The sequence below is a fragment of the Nymphaea colorata genome, chromosome 5 (genome assembly GCF_008831285.2).
Source record: "Nymphaea colorata isolate Beijing-Zhang1983 chromosome 5, ASM883128v2, whole genome shotgun sequence".
In the NCBI taxonomy this organism is placed as follows: domain Eukaryota; kingdom Viridiplantae; phylum Streptophyta; class Magnoliopsida; order Nymphaeales; family Nymphaeaceae; genus Nymphaea; species Nymphaea colorata.
In genome coordinates, this window is record NC_045142.1 from 15,225,865 (window position 1) to 15,248,124 (window position 22,260).

Genomic DNA, 22,260 nt, shown 5'->3' on the forward strand with positions numbered 1-22,260 from the left:
ACTCATTTCTATTGGGCAAGCAGCGGGGGTCTTACCGACTCCTTCTCTTTCCAACGATTTCAAGGGTGGCGGCGAAGAGAGAGAGAGAGAGAGAGAGAGGTGTGCATCCTGCTGTGGCTCATGCAAATAGAAGACATCCGAGAAAATTGACTATGGTATATTTGAAAACGACAGGGGGTGTCTGTCTTGGAGAATAAGGAATGAAGGAGGACAAATAGAGGATAGCTGCAGATTCAGCCTCTTTCTTTCCTCAGTTGGTGCCGAGATTTCCGGTTTCCTGCTTGTTTCACCCAAACCCTTCAGACTCACTCGCAAAGAAGCATAATAGACTGCCATCACCCGCAAATTTCCTCTTCTCCTCTGACGTTTTGTGGCTGGGCTCCTTCTGGAATTGTGCCGTATGTCAGGGGAATCCAGTTGAGGAACTTAGCGGGAAGAGGGTGTTCTCATGGCGGACGAGAGCCTTCGACCGCAGAGGAAGGAGTGGCCTATGAATCTCATCAAGATCTTCATGCTCTTCGTTCTCTTGGGCGCCGTCTTGACTCTGCTCAGCATGCGTATGACTCGCTACTTCGGCATTCAGACAATGTTCTACCAGAACGTGTCGCTGCCGTGCGTGGAGAGGGAGATGCCCAACAACCTAGATCATTGGATCAGACCCACCGACCGCTTGATGCACACCATGACGGACGAGGAGCTCTTTTGGAGAGCCACTTTCGTGCCTCGCATAAGGAAGTACCCCTACAGAAGGGTTCCCAAGGTAGCCTTCATGTTCCTCACCAGGGGCCCTCTGCCTCTATACCCTCTGTGGGAGCGCTTCTTCCAAGTGCCTCGAGGCCTGTATTCAATCTACATCCATTCGTTGCCTTCATATCGGGTCGACTTCCCACCTACCTCGGCCTTTTACGGGCGGCAGATCCCAAGCAAGGTAAAAAGATTTCTCAACACGCTGTTTATAACGATGCTCTTTGACGATCGAGATTGCCGTTTCTGCTGCTCTACGAATGAAACTTACGTTTGAGTCGCGCGATAGCTGGAGAAAAACTGGGGTGGGAGACATCTATTTTGGGGTAGATGGTACTTGCGTAGGGTTGAACTAATAACTTCCTGCTGCTTGCGTAGCTACTGGTGTACCTCTCTTAGCCTGTACTTTGTAAAAGTGCTGCTAGGGTAGCTAAACTGTTTTAGTTCAAGCATATCCGAGCCAGGAGGAATTTCTGAAATTAAGGGCCTAATAGGCAAACCAAGCTCTATCAAAGGTTTATGGCTCTATGGGAGAACATCGTTAGGACATGACATATATCCATGCGTACAAAACAATTAAACTGAACTAGTTATTGATCTTAATGTCGGTGTACTCATGAAGTTCTTTGCTTGTGACAATATCTTTAGTACCAGTTGTTATGATGAAGTCAAGTCCTTTCTAGATTTAGTACCTTGTGTTCAGGAATGGAGGTAACATATGCAGTTTCAATCGTGGCCATGTGGTTAGCTTCAACTGTAGAGGATGTAGTCCTGTCATACTTCATTATTTTGTATGACTTTCAAGGTGTCACAATTACTTTTATTTCATTTATAATGGATTCTCCAGATCATGTGCTCAACTGAGCTGCTTTTGCTGTTGATGATTATGGGAGAATAGAAATACATGATTCATAGTGCTATCCATTTTTCTCATGATTCTTATTACAATTTCCATGTCATGAACTTATCTTGGTGATTTCAAAAATTGGCTTACTAGACATGAAATATTCTTACCAATTTTAGTGCTCAATATACACTCTTTCTGGAAGTGAGCCTCTTCAAGGTTGTAAAAAGCACATAATTAGGGAAAACCAGTCTCTAGTGGCTGAAAGGACATAAGTAATTAAGAACGCGGTTTTTGGCATACAGCACCATTTCAAGAAGTTTTGCTAAGGACGACCACTCTACAATCTCTCTAAACCTACCACAAGAATTTTATCTTACTGGAGAGTTGGATTACAATTCTAACATAATTTTTTTCTAGAATTGTTGGGTAAATCACTTCTATTTAGGGGGCGTTTGACGGGTTGGAAATGCTGTAGCACAGGAAACTTAATTCAAATTTTTTAAAGAATTTCCATCCTGTCAAACGCAGGATGAAATTTATAAGGAAATTTCTTTCCAGAAACTTCGTCCCTCCTTAAGGGGTTGGATGAAAATTCCCAGACGAAATTTCTGCCCGTTAGGGCAGCGTCCAGCATCCTTCGTCCGTGTTTCAGGAAAAAGGGAAAGAGGGCTTCTCCTCCCCACTGCAGCAGCCTCTCCTCTCCCCACCACAGCAGCCTCTCCTCCTCCCCAACGCATAGGCACAACAGGTTCTCCTCCCCAACGAATACTGTCTCCTCCCCAAGCCGGCGGGCACTCTTCCCCAATCTGTCTCCACCATAGTAGGTTCTCCTCCCCAACACACCATCTCCTCCCCAAGCCAGCATGCGTTCTTCCCCAATCTGTCTCCTCCGCGCACATTGTCTCCTTCCCAATCATGCGAACCTGCAAGGCAAGCCTTTCTTACTATTGAGGTGTTCCATAGATCTAGGTTGTATATGTGTGTGCGAATGCACTTGAACATGTTTTATCATCGGTTTTCCTATGATTGAATGTTTCTGCTTGTGATGGGAAGGGTGGGAATGGAGTTTTAGAGTTGAGAAGAGAGAACAAAGGGATGAAGCAATAGCCATTGGTTCTCGCCACTGTCTCCTTCGTCTTCTTCTTCTTCTAGCCTTTCTAACCGTAGAACTTGTCTACAACCAATGTCCCAAACATTACCATTGGTGTTCTTTTTTTTTTTGTTGACTTTTGCTTTTGGTTGCGCATGAAATAGTTCTTGGGATTTTTGCTTCTTGGGTACAGATATGGTGTAGTGGGTTCTGCTCTGAACTTAAGCAGGCTTTGGGATTATGAGACCAATGGTTGTCTCTAGGTATTTATGGAACACAGCTTGGCAACTTGATGAGGAAAAACTGATGCTTCTTGTGATGTTCTGCTCTTTTTGAAGTCCATTCTGTCCATGTAGGGGTACACTCCACAGTCAGCCTTGTAGCAAGTGATGCTTCTCGTGGATTTTGAACTCATGAAGACCACTACACTGAATTGCACTTTTATGTCTCTTTTGTCACTCATTTCGTGCCGACCATTAGTTAATTTGTACTTTTCTAAGTCATTTGCTGGAATTACTTTGACCACATATATTTGCAAGATGACCTTTTCCCATCCCTTCAGTTTGATCAACTTCTTTCACATTAATGCTGTGCTGTTCACATTTCAATCGTGTTGCATAAGCTACCTACTCATATACATGTAAGTTGGTTGCATCCAATGGGTACTTTTACTTTTACCTAGATCGAGTGAAGCATGTTATTTGGCCTTGTCTTCTTGTAAAAATAGTCTGATTCAGATGATGCATCAAACTAAGAAACAAGTTTCCGAAACTTGTTTCTTAGTTATCACACACACAACAAAATGAGAATAGGAAGGTTCTTCCCCGTTCCTTTTTTCCTGTAAACTTATTTCCAGAATCTTCTTTCTCGTTCCAGGCTTCCACTCCATGAAACGGCCCCTTACATAAAGTATATCCATTAATCCATGTGAGTCTTGTACATATGTTGACATGTTTTATTATTTGGATCTTTGTTCGGGTCTGGGTCTGGACCCGATCCGATCTGTTGTTCTTTGGGATCTATTTAAGCCATTGTAACCCTTTTTTCAAACTGTGAATGAAATATTGACAGAGAAGGAGTCTGGCTGCTGGTGGGCACTAGACCTCATCCATTGTGGTTTTTTATCCCTCAAGTTGAGGGTTTTCCATGTTAAGATCATTGTTATTGTTTTCCACTTCCTACCTGGTATCAGAGCCGACGAGGCCTGAGTTTTTTTTCTGTTCGACTAATTAACTTGTCGTCGCCAAGTCGCCCGACTCTGCTGGGTCTCCGTGAAGCCTCGTGGAGTTCTACCGTGGAGGTTTGGTGCGGCGATCGTGGAGCTCTGCCGTGCATCGCCTGAGGGTTGCCCGACTCCTCTCCATCTACTGCGTTTTCTTCATCTCTGCCTGACGTCGGTTGCTACCAGATGCCAGGCACCGTCGTTGCTCTTTGCCGCAGCTGTTCTCTACTATGAGTGCTGCTGCTCTCTGCCGCCGCTGCTCACTGCAGACGGTCTGGTGCTGCTCTCTGCCGCCGTTGCTCTTCTTTGTCTCTGCCTGACGTCGGCCGTTGCTAGACGCCAGGCACCGTCATTGCTCTCTGCCCGCTGCTCTTGCTCTGGTAGGAGCAAGAAATGACAGAACTTGACTACTTCTCTGATGATACTTGGAATTGTCCCCAAGACCAGCTACACCATTGGACCAAGGAATGGAAGAACCTGGTGTTTTTGTTCTTGGCAGGACTAAATGATGACTTCGAAGGTATAATGAGTCAGATTCTTAATTTAAAAGAAATGTTTAGCATTGAAGATGTCTGTTCTCGTGTTGAAGCTGAAGAGCAAAGACACCTTGCTATCACAGGAAGAAAGGGGGCTGATATCTCTTATTGTGAAAGATTTGCTCTTGTTAGCAGAGCTCCTATAGGGGTGACCCCGACCCTGTTGGAAATGTAATCACTGCAAGAAAACCGGTCACACCATGAGTTCTGTTGGGATTTGCATCATGAAAAGAAGAACAGTCGTGGGAGATCTTCTATTGGGAAGAAGCATGTTTCTTATGTTACTAATCCTAATGGGGGAAAAACATCAATCTTTGCCAATCAGATTTGTGAGCTTCGTGTTTACCTAAGCCAAATTGAAACTAGTCAAGCTGAGGCATCAGATGATGTGAGAGTCAATCGAGCCCTTGCTATATCTGGAGAAAAAGGTAATTCTCTTATGGGAGAGTAGATTGTTAACAGTGATGCCACACACCACATGACCGGTAATCCTAAGTTCTTTCATGACTATAAGCTTTCATTAGGGGAGGAACAAGTTTCTCTTGCCGGCGGTTCCTCTATCTCTGTAGCTGGGAAAAATAGTCTCTCACTCTTGAACAAGTTCTTAGTTCACAATGCTCTACATGTTCCTCATCTTCCCTTGAATCTCTTGTCTGTCAGCAAGATTACGAAAGAGTTGAATTGTGAACTTATTTTTTTTGCTAATCGTTGTGTTTTGCAGGACTTGATGATAGGGAAGAGGATTGAGATTAGTTTGGGTTTTGAGGGGCTATATTGATTACCCATGTACATTGCCACAAGTCTTATGATGGCCGTTAGCAAAACAAAGAAGAATAGAGAGGAGTCCCTTCAGTTGTTGTTGCGTTGGCATGAGCGCCTTCGACATCTTCCTTTTGGAATTATTAGACTATTTTTTCCAGAGTTATGTTCCAGTTTAGATATGACTATGGTCTCTTGTGATGTATCTCATTTGGCTAAACATGTTAGGGCTTCATACCCTATTTCTACTTATCGTTCTAATGAAGTTTTTGCTTTGATTCACTCTGATGTGTGGGGGCCTTCGGGAATTCCTTCTTGTCATGGTTTCCAATACTTTATAACTTTTATAGATGATTGTTCTCGTAACACCTTTGTTTACCTGCTAAAAGACCTTAGTGAAGTGCCTAATGTCATAGAGACCTTCATCATTCTTGTGGAAACTCAATTTCGAACCTTTGTTAAGACCTTTCGTTCTGACAATGCTCGTGAGTATATGTGTCATTCTGTTGATAACCTCTTTCGAAAAAGGGGAATTGTTCATGAGACATCCTGTAGTTATACCCCACTTCAAAATGGGGTAGCTGAACGAAAGAATCGTCAACCTTTTTCTCTTCCACCTCGGGTTTTCGGTTGTGTATGTTTTATCCACAATCACAGTCCTAATAGTAGAAAGATTGATCCAAGGTCGATTAAGGGTGTGTTTCTTGGTTATTCTTCCACTAAAAAAGGATATAAGTGTCTAGACCCTTCCACTGGTCGTGCCTATGTTACCAAAGATATCATCTTCCTGGAAGGCGGGAACACACTTCCGATTTTGGCGAGAATTCTCTTCAGGGGAGAAGTCTACAACAAGAGAAAGTATTCTCCAAATCAAGAGATTCAATTTATAGACTTTCTGGAGTACAAAAGGGAAGAGATTCAGGTCACTGACCCTCTAGAACTTAATAAGGGTGATGGTTGCTCAACTGAGAATGAGGAGGAACATAACCGCTTGTTTGGGCAGGTTTACTCTAAGCAAAGATTGCCTGCAACAGAGCCCACTAGTGAGGTGACTGGTGACAAAAATCTTACTCCCAATCCTAATGCTGCTCCTTCCCTAGGAGATGTCGGTTGAAGATACTCAGACAGAGGCTGGAAATGAAGAGTTACCTATTGCTCTTAGAAAATGTATAAGGTCTTGTACTCAACACCTCATTGGTAACTTCATATCATACTCTAAACTGAGCGAAGATTACAAATGTTTTATATCGTCCCTTTTTATAGTTGTGATTCCTAGGACTGTTACTGAGGCTCAGAGCAATTCCAAGTGGGCTCATGCGATGCAAGAAGAGATGGAAGCACTAAACAAAAACAGAACGTGGGAGGTGGTAAATATCCCTGAAGCGGTTCATCTGGTTGGATCTAAGTGGGTTTACACATTAAATATAAGCCAGATGGGAGTGTAGACAGGTATAAAACTCACCTTGTTGCCAAGAAGTTCAGTCAGAAATATGGAATTGACTACTTGGAAACGTTTGCTCCCGTTGTTACGTGAAGACTGTCAGAGTTATTATCTCGTTAGCCGTGATAAATGAGTGAAAGATATACCAACTTGATGTTAAAAACACTTTTCTCAATGGAGACCTTGAAGAGGAAGTGTATATGTGTATGCCTTCAGGATATGAGGAACCTGGAAAATGCTGCAAGCTAAGAAAAGCTTTGTATGAGCTTAAGCAATCCTCTCAGGCATGGTTTGAACGACTTAGACTTCTAATGAGACAACATGGATATCATCAATGGAATGGAGATCATGCATTCTTTGTGAAGAGAAAGGAGTATAAAGTTACTCTTCTATTGGTATATGTTGATAATATGATTGTCACATGCGACAATGAAGATGAAATAATAAAGTTAAAGGAACTGTTGGCGATCGAGTTCGATCTCAAGGACCTTGGTAAGTTAAAATATTTCCTTGGCATTGAAATTGCTAGATTTGGTACTAGTCTTGTGCTAAATCAACAGAAGTGCACTCTAGATTTATTAAAGGAGACTGGGAAACTGAGGTGTAGACCTGCTTCTACTCCTCTAGATGCTGGACACAAGCTGAGTCTTAGAGATGGGGGAGTCTCTTTATGAAAAGGCCAAGGAAATATATCAACGTCTTGTTGGGAAGTTAATTTATCTTACTCTCACTAGACTAGATATTACATTTGCTGTGAATGTGATGAGTCAGTTCATGCATGCTCTCATGGATGCTCACTTGAAGGCTGTCGACAGGATTTTGTGTTACTTGAAGAGGAATCCTGGCAAGGGTCTCCTGTATGTTAAGTAAGACACCATCCAGATTGAAGGTCACTCAGATGCTGACTGAACAGGTTGTGTTGATACTAGGAGGTCTACCTCAGGTTACTGTATCTACTTGGGAGGGAATCTCGTAGTGTGGAGGAGTAAGAGACAAGATGTTTGCTCTCGTTCCAGTACTGAGGCTGAATATAGAGTTGTGGCTATGGGAGTTTCTGAGTTATTGTGGCTGAAGCCTGAAAGTTTTGTTGGCTGACATTGGAATAATAATCGAGGAACCAATGAAGATGTATTATGATAACAAGTCAGCGATCAACTTGGCCAACAATCCGGTACTACATGACAAAACAAAGCATGTCGAAATTGACTGTCATTTCATTTGAGAGAGTATTGATGCTAAAGAACTTGTTCTACGTTACATGAAGTCCGAAGACCAGGCAACTGATGTGCTGACCAAAGCCTTGTCATTAACTTCATTTGAGAGGAATGTATCCAAGTTGGGTATGTTTGATTTGTATGCCCAACTTGAGGGGGAGTGTTGACATGTTTTATTATTTGGATCTTTGTCCGGGTCTGGGTCTGGACTCGATCCGATCTGTTGTTCTATTGGGCTCTATTTAAGCCACTGTAACCCTTTTTTCAAACTGTGAATGAAATATTGAGAGAGAGGGAGCCTGGCTGCTAGTGGGCACCATACCTCATCCATCGTGGTTTTTTATCCCTCAAGTTGAGGGTTTTTCACGTTAAGATCATTGTTATTGTTTTCTACTTCCTACAACATAAATAAACAGATGTAGGTAGGTCCTCTTTCTTAGTTGATGGTAAGAACCGTCGGACATCAAACTATCATCCCACAAGGGTGGCCTCGGTCCCCTGTATTATGAAATCTTCAATTTATATAACTCTCGAAAAAGATCCATTGGACCTCCCAAAGGTTTTTAAGGAAAGCCTTATGATTCTCCCCAATGTTGTAGCTAATATGAACTTGTACTGCGATGCATTAATATTTCTGTCTTAAGATATTTTCAGTATTTTAAATGCATTGGTGTCATTTCCTGCTGGCTTGTTTTCTTTTTATTGTTCTGTTGGAGTGGTCAATAAGAAGTTCTATATTTCTAATTTCATAGGTATCAACAGGAACAAGAGTCAATTTACTGTTTTTTGAGACGTGCAACTATGTCAAGTAGATCATTGTCACACATATCATTTTTTTTTTCGAAAATGACAATATTGATGTCAAGGAAGGAAAAAGCCCTTTTTTGAAAAAAATTAAAAATTAATTTAACGTGTTTTTTGTTGCATTTTTTCCTGCTTTCTCATTTTTTAAATTTTTTTCTTTTTCTTTTTTCCATTAATATCATCATGGATTAAATTTGAAGGGTAAACTAATTATTTATCATCATTAAAAGTTAAAACATTGTTGTCATCTTATCTAGTTATTTTCTATGCCTTCTTATTAGTTTATCTTTTCTTTTATTTTTACTTAACTTTTATGATGTTTTTTTGAATTCCGAAGATTTTCCTGAGAAAAACAACTTTGTTGAAGAGACTGAAAATAGTATATATGACAATGAGTAGGAAATTTGGTGCATGATCATACAATCAAATTCTTAAGACAAAAATACTTGAACTAATTTAAATAAGAATGTAAATCGAAAATAAATCTTTAATGGCTTGGCTAAATTCATCTTGTTTCTTCATCAATTTACATGGTGGTGCATCATGATTATTATTTTCAGGATCAGAGACTATTTTTGGTAGTGCATCATCTTGCTCTTTAATGTTAGAAATTATTTGTGCTAGTGCATCATCTTACTCAGGGACATTTTTTTGGTAAGGGTGGATCTTGATTTTTAGATACAACCCTTGTATTCTTGGAGTGATTTCTTCTAGTATATATTCATCGTACTGCATGAAGGTTGTAAAATAGGACATGGCAACACATTAACACCCATACTCTTGCTGACAAATCACCTGCAACTTGAACGTTCTGAGAGATTCATGCGTGCATCAATAACAAGAAGAATATCTTTGAGTTCCCTTGGATGTTTACTGCACAATAATGTCTTCCAGTTTCATTTCTTTCAATCATCATGAAATTTAGTGATGAAATTAACAAAGAAGGGTGTTCAACTAGCTCCTGCAGTCCAAACAAAAATAGTTATGAATGAGTGGCAAATTCACATCTATGTCATACGGACTTGCCTAGCAAGCAGAGCACTCATTTTGACACGGCTAGAATGCACTTTATAGGACATGGCTTATATATCGCAAAATAACATATGGTAATTTTTTGGTTTATTATATTTATGAATATAAATAATGAATATATGTCTTTGTTTGCTTAAAATCTTACTGTTGTATATATATATATATATATATATATATATATATATATATATATATATATATATATATATATATATATATATTATATGTGTGTGTGTGTTTTATATTTTACTTTTTGGATTAATAAATGTTTGCTAAAATGTTTAATCAGAAGAATGGAAAAAGCAACTCCAAATACCTTGACTGGTTGTGTGTTGGCTGCCTCTAGTGCAAGAGGCTCTTGCTTCAGCCCCATTGTAGGAACTTCGACAAGCAGAAAACTTCGCAATTCATGATATCTGAGATAGAATTGGCACATAGCAAAAATTCTTTTTATTCGAATTCAGTTACATGTGAACAATGTGGTATCACATTTAAAGGACTTCAATTAATTAAGCAACATTTACTTGTTTACTTGTACAGTATACAGTTACAAGGTTAACAATTAGTACGTTACAATTACTAGAAAATTTGATATGTTTGTGTACATAGATGTTTGTGGGAATCTATGTCACATGGGTGTGGGTGCAGGTTTAGACACCAATACAGAGCATTTTTAAGAAAATTGGGTACAGTACATGTAGTATATACTGTGTCATGCACACACAAACACACACACATATGTATATATATGTAGAGTGAGAGACAGAGAGAGAGGCAATCAATGATTTATCCCAATTTATTTGTCTCCTAGTGCCTACTATCTCTCAAACACTTTGGGTTCTACCTCTTATAAACCCAACCATAAAGGTGAATGCAAAATATTATTCTAAGACTCGAAAAAAAAAAAAGGGATAACACAAATAAGATCTATAAATTAGATTCTGTAGGGTTTTCAAAAAATTAATATTCTTAGATTTCTTTCCTCATAACAACCAATCTTGATGTTGAATTTTCATTTTTTTTTTCACGTTCTTATATTTGCATAATTTTTGCATCTATATATATTTCTAGATTTGAGAAAAACAACTGTAAACATTGGAAGGCATGCATAGGACACATATTTGGGGAGAAAAATCTGAGGATCCTGCTATCTATATTGTTAGATATGTGAAAACTGAAAAGCAGCTTAAAATATTTGAGGCATGCATATGAAGCATGCTTGGCAAGGCAAAGTCTGAGATTCTATATATAGTCATAGTTATATTAGATGACCTATAGTTCCTCTCTTATGTGAATCCCAGTTCATAGGATCATCATTGAACCTGTACATGGCGTCAACTCAAGTTTTACTTGCATATATTATCCTAAGATGCATAAAGCCACTATTACAAGAGAAAACAGTCGGAAGTGGTGCTGCACCTTAACCTAAAAGTTGAATCTACTACAAAGGAGTCCACCAACAGAGCCTAAGATAGCATGTTTTGGCTTCACTTGAACATATGAGAACATGCTAGTTAGACTTCAAATCAAATTAATTCAGATTAAATTTCTAGTTGGTTGTAAATCAATAAGGTTTAATTTACAAATACACATTAAAGCTGACAAAAAGTCACAACTCTCTCTGTCACTGCACACGTATATTCTGTCACATATATATAACATTATATACTGTTCCAGACTGTACTGAATGTATATTTTATATATACTGCACATATTGCATCGTTATGTGCCAGTGTTGGATGTTCATATCAAGTATCAAGCATGCCAACACTTGAAAATATGAACATTTGCATATGTCCTCGTATGCATAATTATATGTACACTCACAGCTTTATTTTGAAACTTAAAAGAAATCGTTGTTATGATTTGCAAGTGGACAATTTTATGTTGCCTCATATACTTTTCTGAGAAAGAACATTTTTAGTGGGTCAGATATCATATACTCTGCCATACCCTACCAAGGAAACCCTTGAGAAGGGAGATGGAGGAGACGAACACATAAATCTCTCCTCCTTTTTGGGAGAGAGAAAGGTTTTTACCTTGAGTAGACATTTCCCTTTCTATGAGAAGATTGAGAGTGACAGAAAGGAAATGAAAAAACTAACAAATTCACTTGAAACCCAAAAATCTGCCTAAATCAGTCAGGTGGTCATGAACCATGGCCCACCCGAGTAGATATTCTTGGACAAGTTGGCAGGTCAATGACTAGGTCAACTATGCATTGACTAGTTGCTAGGTTGACAACAGCAATGCCAAATTGCCATTGGACATCCTGGTGAAGATTTCAAGGGCCTACTAATTTACATCATGCTGGTGAAAATTTAAGATCCTAAAAAAGCAGTCTGACTCTCTCTCTCTCTTTCTCCCTGCTTGCACTTAGTAACCATTCTAAAGTACAGCTGCTAACTGCAGTTATACATGATTTGAATTGGGCAACCATGAGACTAGACATTGGTAGGAATTTTGACAATTCCTTACCCAGTTGTGGTAGTGAAATTTAGCTTCAGTTTTTTTTCTCATCATAAATAAATTCTTTTCCAACACATTCAAAGTTCTGGTCCCTGCATATCATAAGATATCTTGTTTTGAGAAAAATTGCTGATTACTGAGATATATTATTATGCTGTTGTTGCCTTTGGCACAACTAATCCAACTGCAGCAGATTGCTAGAATTTTCAAAAGTACTGGCCATGGCTTGTCATGTTAAATATTCCTGATTAACATACTTTTAGTTGCATGTGATGGCTGGACCAATGTAATGAACAGACACATGGGGATTCGGCAACTTAGTAAATGGAAACATACTTAGTGTTCAGTTAAGAGGTAGCTTTTATAGTATCAATTTTCACATCGTTGGTAGATGCGGTAAATACTTTTACCTAACTAATAAGTACGGCTTCTAAAGATGTAGATATGCTGCAAGTACTTTCCTGGAATAGGTATCATATGTGCAAGGGACAGGTGGAGCATCTCTTCCATAGGTCTGGCAAGCATTAAGACTGACATCATTAGCTTACTAGGAAGCAATTTATCACCTACTTTTGTTGGTCAATTGCCCTAGATGATGGTGAGACTTAGATAAGCACCATCACTTGCCAATTTTTACTATCTTCACCAAGTTAGGTTAGTATAGTTATGTAAACTCTATTACATTTTTCCACAATTAGCACACCCTGCTATACTGTGAAAGCCATGGTGCATCATTAGATTGTTAAGGAATGTAATATTGCATTGCATGTTGTCCAATGAGATTCTTATGTGTTGAATTAGTTAGAGGATAATTTTGTCCTGCATGTTTCTTTTAGAAGAAGGTATAGCTGTAAGATTATACTTGCATTAATTCTATGGTCCTAGACAAACACTTATAAGCCTTAGGGATCACATTCCTGATCATTAGTGAAGCTTATTATTGCTGTTCTCTCATGGCTGCAATTATTTCAAGCTATGTCACACGGATACGGGTACGGGTATCCTACGGATACGGGTACGGGTACGCGGACACGGTAATTTCAAAATTTTAGGATACGCGGACACGGCGAATATTATATTTAAAAAAATTAAAAATGATAATGAAATAAAAAAACATGAAATTTATAATAAAAAGACTAACGTCCCTCTTTCTTTGTCCATACTTTGTCTGTCCTCAGAGACACAGCCAAAGAAAAACCCACTTTTATTTTAAAATATTAAAACAATTTAATTTTTAAATATATATATAAAATAATGTTGATAGAAAATGAGGTTACGGTGAGTTTGCAAACAATTTAAAATTATAACCGTTTTTGTTTAAATAACACAAAATTTAGGACCATTTTGAAATTTGTTCAAATGAAAGCTATAAAAGGCCCCTTTCGTTCGAAACCCTCATTTTCACCCTTCGTTTCTTTCTCTCTTCACTCATCCTTCTCTCCCAAATCACGACCTCCACGATCCTTCTTCTCCGGAGGCCAGCATGCCACCAGCGGCTCCAAGGCCGGCGACGTGGTAAGTATGATGCAGCAGGAGGATGGGTGCTGAGCCATGAAATGGTGAGTTTTTTTTATTTCGAATCTTTATTTCTTAATTTATTTGTTCTTTTCTCACTCTCTAGGTTTTCCCTCTAGGCTGTGGGTTGAGCGTTCTGGTGGAGGGAGACAAAATCCGGTGGATGAGATGGAATGCACTTCAAAATAAAACAGAAGACGTAAAAAAAATCGAGGTTAAAACGGATTATAAAAGTGGTTCGGATCGGGTCTGACCCAGACCCGATCCAAAACGTATCCGGCCGTATCGCCGTGTCGGGATTCCCGTGTCGACGTGTCGACACCGTTACTCAACCCAATCTGCCGTATCCGTGTGACGTAGATTTCAAGATGGTTGTCTTGGCACAATTTGACAAACTAGTGGTAGAAGCGAGAATAGACCTATAGGTGTAGAGTGGTTATGAGCTTTCTTCAAACCAACTATTGCAGGGAATTGAGACGCAGATGAAAACGTGACTCTAACAGTCACAAATCCAGCATATGATAGAAATAGGCACTAAGGCCAAGTAAAAATAATCCTTTATTCAAGAGAACATAGAATGGCTGTAAAACACAACTTGAAACTGAATAGTATATCAATATATACAAGAGAGAGGGCTGAACTAGCCGTTGGGACCAGTTCCAATGGCTCATAAAAGAGCCGTTGGAACTAGCCAACAGCCAGAACAGAAACAGAAAAGTAAAAAGAAAAAAGAAAAAAAAAATGTTAAAATCTTACCATGATAACATCTAACTAAGGCATCCTAAATACAAATATTAACCTATATTTTCATATATGTAATATACATATATAAACATAGGTAATATCTGTTATACATATACCCTATTTCTTAACAGCAGAGTACAGCTATGTTGCATTGAAAATGGATTGTGTTTATGAAACATTAGGTGAGTGTTTTAAAGTCCAACAAAATACCCATTGTTTTGGAGATGCACACCCATCGTTGTTGCATGTAGGCAATAACCTAGTTTCTTTGCAGGGATGGAATGACATTCTTATTAATACCATTGAGCGCATTAACCAACTGCAACAACTGTTGCTTAGGTTAACATCACTTGTTCCTCTGGACCTCCACCCTTTGCAGTTCGTTCATATTTGTAGATGTTTGTGGGCTTGTGTGCTTCATTTCATATGACAATGAATGAGTCTATCCTGACCAATTGTCAGCCGTCTAATACTTTCTGATCTGCAATTTTCTTTTCTATGCTTGTTGAATGTTGGTTGTTTCTCCAGCCTCCTTTCTGGAGGTCACCTAAATACTCCTAATGTGGCCATGTTGCTTATCTTGCTATGAACCCTATCACCATTGGCCGAAATTACCAAGCAAAATTGCAATATTATGTTTTCTATTTGAACTGGAATATACAGGATATCGGGCAGGAGGATAGTTAATTAACTATCGGAAGAAGATCTTTAGTTTCTTACAATCTAAACTTGTTAGACTGAGTGCATATAAGGATGAAAGGAGAAATGTGTGCATTAGTTTTTGGTAAAGGAAGAAACTTGTGCATCAGTCTTGAATATATTTCATGACTTCTAAATTGTTTTTATTGCTTTGTTTCTTTTTTTTTCCTTTTCCTAAACATATGCAATGTAGTTCTCTTTTTTGTTTGAATACTGGACCTTAGAGTTTGTTCCTGAAGGAGAGTGGCAACAAGTAATGTCTGAAGAAGTAGTTTCTTTGAACAGGATTATGATTTGCTACTTAATGGAGATCCCTACAGGAAGAATATCATTGGGTACAAATGTGTCAAGTTTAAAACTAAAGTAGATACATTCGTTGAGAGGCAAAAGCAAGATTAGTTGTTGACCGATACAGTTGGCAGTTTGGATGTTGTGGAACATAACTCATAAGTCTGCAATGAAAGCATTTCTAGTAGACTTATGACATAATAGACCTTGTGATAGCTGGATGTAAAGTGTGAATTCTTGAGTAATCATGTGGGTGAGGTATATGAACATTTATAGGGAGTTCCAAAATGAGAAGGCAGAATTTGTTAGCTCAAACGCTTTGTGGCCTTGGGTGGCTCGATGAGAATGATTTGAGAAACATTTAATTCTACTTTGAGATGAAATTGTATCTTTAAAAAAAATGGAAAGAATAATAAAAAGTTTGAACAATCCAGTTCGTAGTATATCCCAACTATTGACTATTACCTATCAGGGTGGCATTGTTTTTATTTGGGTCATTATCATGTGAAAATTTCATTTCTGTTTGGTCTGCCTAGTGAAGCTATCAAATTGAGGTGCTTGTTTTTTTGTTAGCAGCTGGCACTGGAAATAACAACAATTGCAGGATGGTGGTCAGAATGTTGACAAGGATAAAACTCATATCTTTTTTCTGTTGTAACACATTGCAGAAAAGTTAGAGTTGGTTGATGCTTGAAAAATTGAAAGGAGTTAATAACCTTGGAAGTATTAATGTTCCGTTCTGTAGATTCCAACAAAATATTTTTTTTGCTACATTTTCATATTTTTTCTTTCATGTATCCTTAATCAAGGGAGAAAATAGAAAGCACATTAGTAAGCAATGAGCCAATGAATAACAAACTAATGCATCGTCTATGTACATAATACAAGTTTGCCTATATGTTACACACTTCAAGCATTTTTATTGAATAGTGACTTATGCTAGAGAATCATCAAAAATTCAAAACCAAGCTTCTTGCAAGAAGCTTGAACTTGATGTCGTGAAAGACCAGTTGAAGGTCATTTTGTTAGTTGGGTGGGGTTCATGAGAGTATATTTAATTAGATGACTCATGCTCAAGCTTGATATTAACCTTACTAGAATCTATCTATATTCATTTATGCATTAATGTTGATAGCCACTTCATTACTCTGACACTTTTAGAGGGCCATGTTGTCAAGTTGTCAACAAGCTTTTGGCCATTCCTGCTGACACAACACAGGCACTCCATTTTATGGATATACACATATCCAAAAAGTAAGCTCTTGATTCCATGTGTTTGACAATCAAGAGGTAACTCATATATGAAATTCTCAGCATCAAATATTTCATCTGTTGCATATATAATCCTATCTTCTTTGATTGCACACCTAAAGACAGTAAACGATTGAGCATAGTCATAGAACCTTGAGATCTAGCAAGATAACCCCGACAAAGGAGATTCAAATACATAAAAGTGTTATTGTACGCTAGGTTGTGAATATAATTTGCTTTACTTAAACTTTTTTTATTGTGAGTACATTTTTTTACAGAAGTAGTCTCGATGTTGAAAACATATGAATAAGATAAAAATCATACCACATTTTTAGGGCTGACCTGCACAGGAATCGAAGTCAAGGAACATACTTGTATTCCTATCATCAATACCACATAAGGCTGTCACCGACAGTACAGTACCCATTGACATTGAGCTCAAATTGAGTGCGGGAGAACGAGTTCAGTGCATGGAGAGTGCCATAGAACCGACGTTACTTGTATATGGCCATCCACGAGGTAGTCTCTTCCTTTTCACTAGCAAAAAGGGCATTGTGCAGACCACGATTATAGACAGCTTCCCAAATTCATCCATGACAACAACTTCCCAAATTCATCCATGCCAACAACTCAAAGGCGCTTTTGAGTTTGAATGCCTCCTTAGCATATCCAATTACAGATCTACTGATGCCAGGTCAGTGTATGTTTAATTGGGAAGGTTAGACATAGTAGCTGTTCCGTTACTGATCAAAATGGAATGTTAAAAGTCACCAACCTGATGGGAATAAAAAGAACAAAAGAAATTTATACTGATGAATTATGTTATAACGATGGACATCTGCTGGAGGGCTTGGGGTCAGGTATGTACCCCATGAGTTCTGCTTATGCTGCCTTTATTAAAGGGACTATAGAAAAAACAATTGAGGATCTAAGAACTTCTTGTGGTGGAGGGAGCAGGCTTCATTCTTCTTCGGATGATAATACCCAGGGATCACAACGTTCATGGATAATTGATATGTTCACAGTGCAGGGGTGACAACTAAAGAGAGAGGGAGATTGTCAAGAGTTTTACATTTGCAATTTCATGGAGAAGTAAGGATAAGGGTGTTTGTTTACATGCAAGAGAAGATCCCTTCCTATTTATTCCTGTTTGGGCCATGCGGAATTTTATGTGCAGAATCACAATTATCAAACAGCAACCAAGGTGAAGGATAGCGTTATTGGACTTGATGGTGATTGCTTCGTGATCGAATACAAAGAACCGTTATGCCGAGGAAAATTAGAATTTGATCACGTGGATCTTCTACTTGAGCTCAGTCTAGCGGTAAATTCAAAAGTGATCTTACTGCTGCGATTCCTCGAGAAACGCATGTATTTGGTGGCTGACTGACAGCTATCTAAGTCCTATAGCATATGGGAGATACCGAAATTAAGTGATTGTGAGGCGCAAGGCCGGCACATACATCAATATCGTGGCATCCGGTCCTTGGATAGTAACCACTATCTGATCCATACAGGTTTCAATTCATGGCAGAGCAGGAAAGAGACCAAAGACAGGAAGGCCTACCTCAACTAGCAGAATTTTCTTCACACCTTAAGGACAATGCTAGATAACAATACCGGGTATGGGATCATGGGTCGGGTTCATGGGACTGACCCAGTAACACCCATAAATAGGGTCAAAAACGCCAGAGTGGGGATCATCACAGAAGTTATTGGCGTTTCCTCTTGGAGGAAAACCCTAATCTGGGATTAGGGACTGGTGTGCATGAGTTTCTCAAGGGCTGGGATTGTGAAGGCTGGTACTGGTTAGCAGTGGCTAACAGTGTGTATGTATAATGTCGTGACTATGTCTATTGCTCTCCTAATTGAAAGTTTCAATTAGATAGATAGACCCAACAATCAGGTTTATTAGCATTGACAAAAGTCAGGATTCATATCCCACACACACACACACACACATATATATATATATACACACACACACATTATCCGTTGATCCATACTCTTTGGTAAACCCTGTTTCAATTCCCAGTGCAAAGCATGGTTGAAAGATGTCTGTTTGTGCTATCCGAGCCCGTAGATGTGTTTGTCAGTATGTATTTACTAAAAGGACGTAGTTTTGGTCAAGGTAGTTTAGTGAACCAGTAGGAAAAATGGTCCTTCAATGCACAGAGCATTGAAGAGTAACAGAGTGCATTTGAAATTGGGAAAATGAATGAGTTAAAGCACATAACCAAAATTGTTATCTCCATTTGGTTGATAAAAAAAGACTGGGTAAGTGTGTTTATCATCCATTCCTCAAGTGGTAAACAACGCATTGTGCTGCAGAGACTTTCTTATGTTGTTGTCTAAGTCACATGGGTATGGGTACGATTTGGGTATGGGTACCGTGATATGGGTACGGACATGACAACTTTAGAAAATGTGGGTATGGAGGTACATTTAAATATGCAAGTGATTTTAAATTAAAACATTACATGTTAATGAACAATAACTCTAAAAATAGGATGAAATGTGAGTTGAAAAAAATAAATCACGTAAAATTAAACAGTTTGGATCAGTTTCAAATCTAAAAAGTACCCAAACGTGTCCAAGTAACCACTTTGGGTATGGGTGCGTGGACCTTATTGAAGCACCTATGTGACTTAGGTTGTTGTCAAATTAGGGATGTCTTTGATATTTGATTCAAATCCAAATTCAATTAGTTGGGTTCAATAAGAAGATTCACCATTAGTCATCAGAAGTGGATATGGTGTAGGATTTTTTCTTCCAATCCAATCATTCTGTCTGATTTACATAGACATCTGAATCTGATAATAAAAAATAAAAAAACTCATACTGGCTTTTCTCGTTTCCCTTCACTTTCAAATCCAATTCTGAGTCAAGTTGAGCAATATCTGAATAGCCACACATTGTAACAGACATAACCAATCGAAATCCCTATCCATTGATATCCCTATCCCCAATTAATTCCATGAAGTGTTGATTTGCAAAATATGTGTACTGAAAAAAAATCTTTTGAATATGATCTTCAAGACACAATTCTTGTAGACTTTGTTTACCTCCATTTAATAAATATTTGAGAATGTCAGCTGAATGAAAATGTAGTATATGGTTTAAATACCTTTCGTTAAACTATAGAATGTTAAGTTCTCCTTACCTAGCAAAAATATTACAATACAACAGAACGTGTGTTCTTCTAGCTGGACGTGTCTATCAATATTTTTTGCAGCAATAAAATTCTCAAAATTTTTTCAAATGCATAGTGAAGGAAAAGTATGGTCATAGTGTAAACTATGGATCAAGGGTCCTATAATCAGTATTATGTGATTTTAATGTATCTTTGATGGAAATGTAGAAGTTTGTTGACTATAAAGTATTTACCTTTAGTAGTCAAGAGTGAATTACAATGAGCATATGGTGTTTTCTTCATCACTCTTGATAAGAAGGAAACTGAGATCACTATGCCACTGACATTTGGATCAGTTCATACTTCATAGTGAATGGTGATCCTTTCTGTTCAGTTTGTGTGTTCTTTTTTCTTTGACCCTCTCTTGTACTTGACCACTTATTGGTTGTTTTACTACAATCTTATTATACTAACCAGAAAGATCTCCCTTGATGAGCTTACACAAGAAGGTAGTATGGTATGATGGATACCATTTCTCTAATGTCACTGTATAAATTCAAGGTGATTCTAGGGTTTTGTTGTAGTTTCTATCAAGCCATATATTAATTTATTGGCTCATCATTGTATCCGGTTGATCAGAGGTCACACCATGTCACTATGTATTTTTCCCTGTTTGGCTGCCACGACATTCATTTGTTCTTCCTATTAATCTCTTCCTCTGCACATCTGCCTTACTCAACATGAGCCCAAACTTTTCCATTTAGAGGAAGGTTCATTACAAAGGTTGCTATGGTGGAAGGAACAAGGATAACATGAAACAAAGATTATGAGTTTCAAGAAAAGGTTGAACATAATGAAATTGGACTTGCTGTTAGTTTATTTCCTTTAAATGAGCTTTTTGTATTCTTGATCACATAATTGTCTAAAATAAAATAGTTGATTCTAATTTTTGATAAATTCAGAGTAAAAATAGTTCATGTCCATCCATTAGAGGCATATGCTTATCCACTGTGACACAAGTATGCTTCCGGTTTGTTGAAGTGTGATTTGTGCTCTAAATTCCTAACTTAATATTACAGTAAGAACATTTTACATATAATGTTTGTTCTATAGGAGGCTGAATGGGGACAAATGAGCATGTGCGATGCAGAGAGGCGGCTGCTGGCAAATGCTTTGCTTGATCTCTCGAATGAAAGATTCGTTCTTCTGTCAGAGTCGTGCATTCCAGTGCATAACTTCACCACAGTTTACACACACTTGATGAGATCCAAGCACAGCTTTCTTGGGGCTTTTGATGACGGTGGGCCATATGGTAGGGGGCGTTATAATGAAAATATGGCCCCCGAAGTCAACATTACTCAGTGGCGTAAAGGTTCTCAGTGGTTTGAAGTGAATCGCAAGCTTGCACTGGCCATAGTTGAAGATGTTATGTACTATCCGAAGTTCCAGAATTTCTGTAAACCACACTGCTATGTGGATGAGCATTACTTCCCCACCATGCTTTCTATCAAAGCACCCCAACTGCTTGCAAACCGAAGCATTACCTGGGTTGACTGGCATAGGGGCGGTCCTCATCCTGCTACATTTGGCCGTGGTGATATCTCAGAAGAATTCTTGAAGGGAATCCTTGATGGCCATACCTGTCAATACAACAATCAGTCATCTTCCATATGCTTTCTCTTTGCTCGCAAATTTGCACCTAATGCGCTGGAGCCTCTCTTAGAGCTTCTTGCTCCAACATTTTAGACACCATGGGGCCATCTGCAGTGAACCTGTCATATATTCAAGAAGCCTCTGTTGCAGGGTCAACGGAGCTAATGATATGCTTGTGCCAGCCTGTTGAGATGCTGCCTGAGTTGCATATCCATGCAAGAGCTTGGGATGAGAGTTGTGCATCATATTTGCTATTTATTTGGAGTAGATCTTCTTGAGATGGTCTTGCAATGATGCTGGCTATTGGAGATGTCCTCCTTTATTTGTTTAGGTCATCTATTCTTCGATGATGCATGCATCGGTTTTACTGATTGGTTTCTTTGACATCAGACTCGACTTCTGTAAAAATCTAGAGTCTTCTTCGTCTGTACAAAAACAAAGAGAAATACAGATCCAATAAGAGTTTTGATACTAACAAAATCCCCAGCATTTGTCCAATCCTGACATTTAATTTGAGGTTTTTTAGTTTGAGCAAAAACTTTATTGCTTTGACATGGATAATTCAATTATCCTTGAAAATTCATTTTGGGATATTGCAGAATTTCGTCCCATCATTTGACCATACTTGAGACCGAAAGTTCCCTTTAGTCCTATGGTTGTCGGCTAACTGATGTTGCATTTAGAGTGGCCTGTTCAAATAGCCTCCTCACAAATGAACCAAATGAACAAGGTAGGCCAAGTTATGACGTCCTGGGCCAAGATCTGGTTCACTATAACTCCTGGTAATCTTCTCGCTCATGTTCAGGTTCAAGCACGTGC

General features: G+C 38.6%; 1 protein-coding gene across 1 annotated transcript; it reads left to right on the forward strand.

Moving 5' to 3' along the window:
* Positions 1-7: 7 nt before the first annotated feature.
* On the forward strand, positions 8-21,997 carry LOC116254556 (glycosyltransferase BC10). Its single transcript, XM_031630012.2, has 2 exons — positions 8-928; positions 20,902-21,997. Exons 1-2 carry the CDS (start codon positions 449-451, stop codon positions 21,532-21,534), a joined length of 1,113 nt encoding a protein of 370 aa, XP_031485872.1. The 5' UTR covers positions 8-448; the 3' UTR covers positions 21,535-21,997.
* Positions 21,998-22,260: the final 263 nt, after the last annotated feature.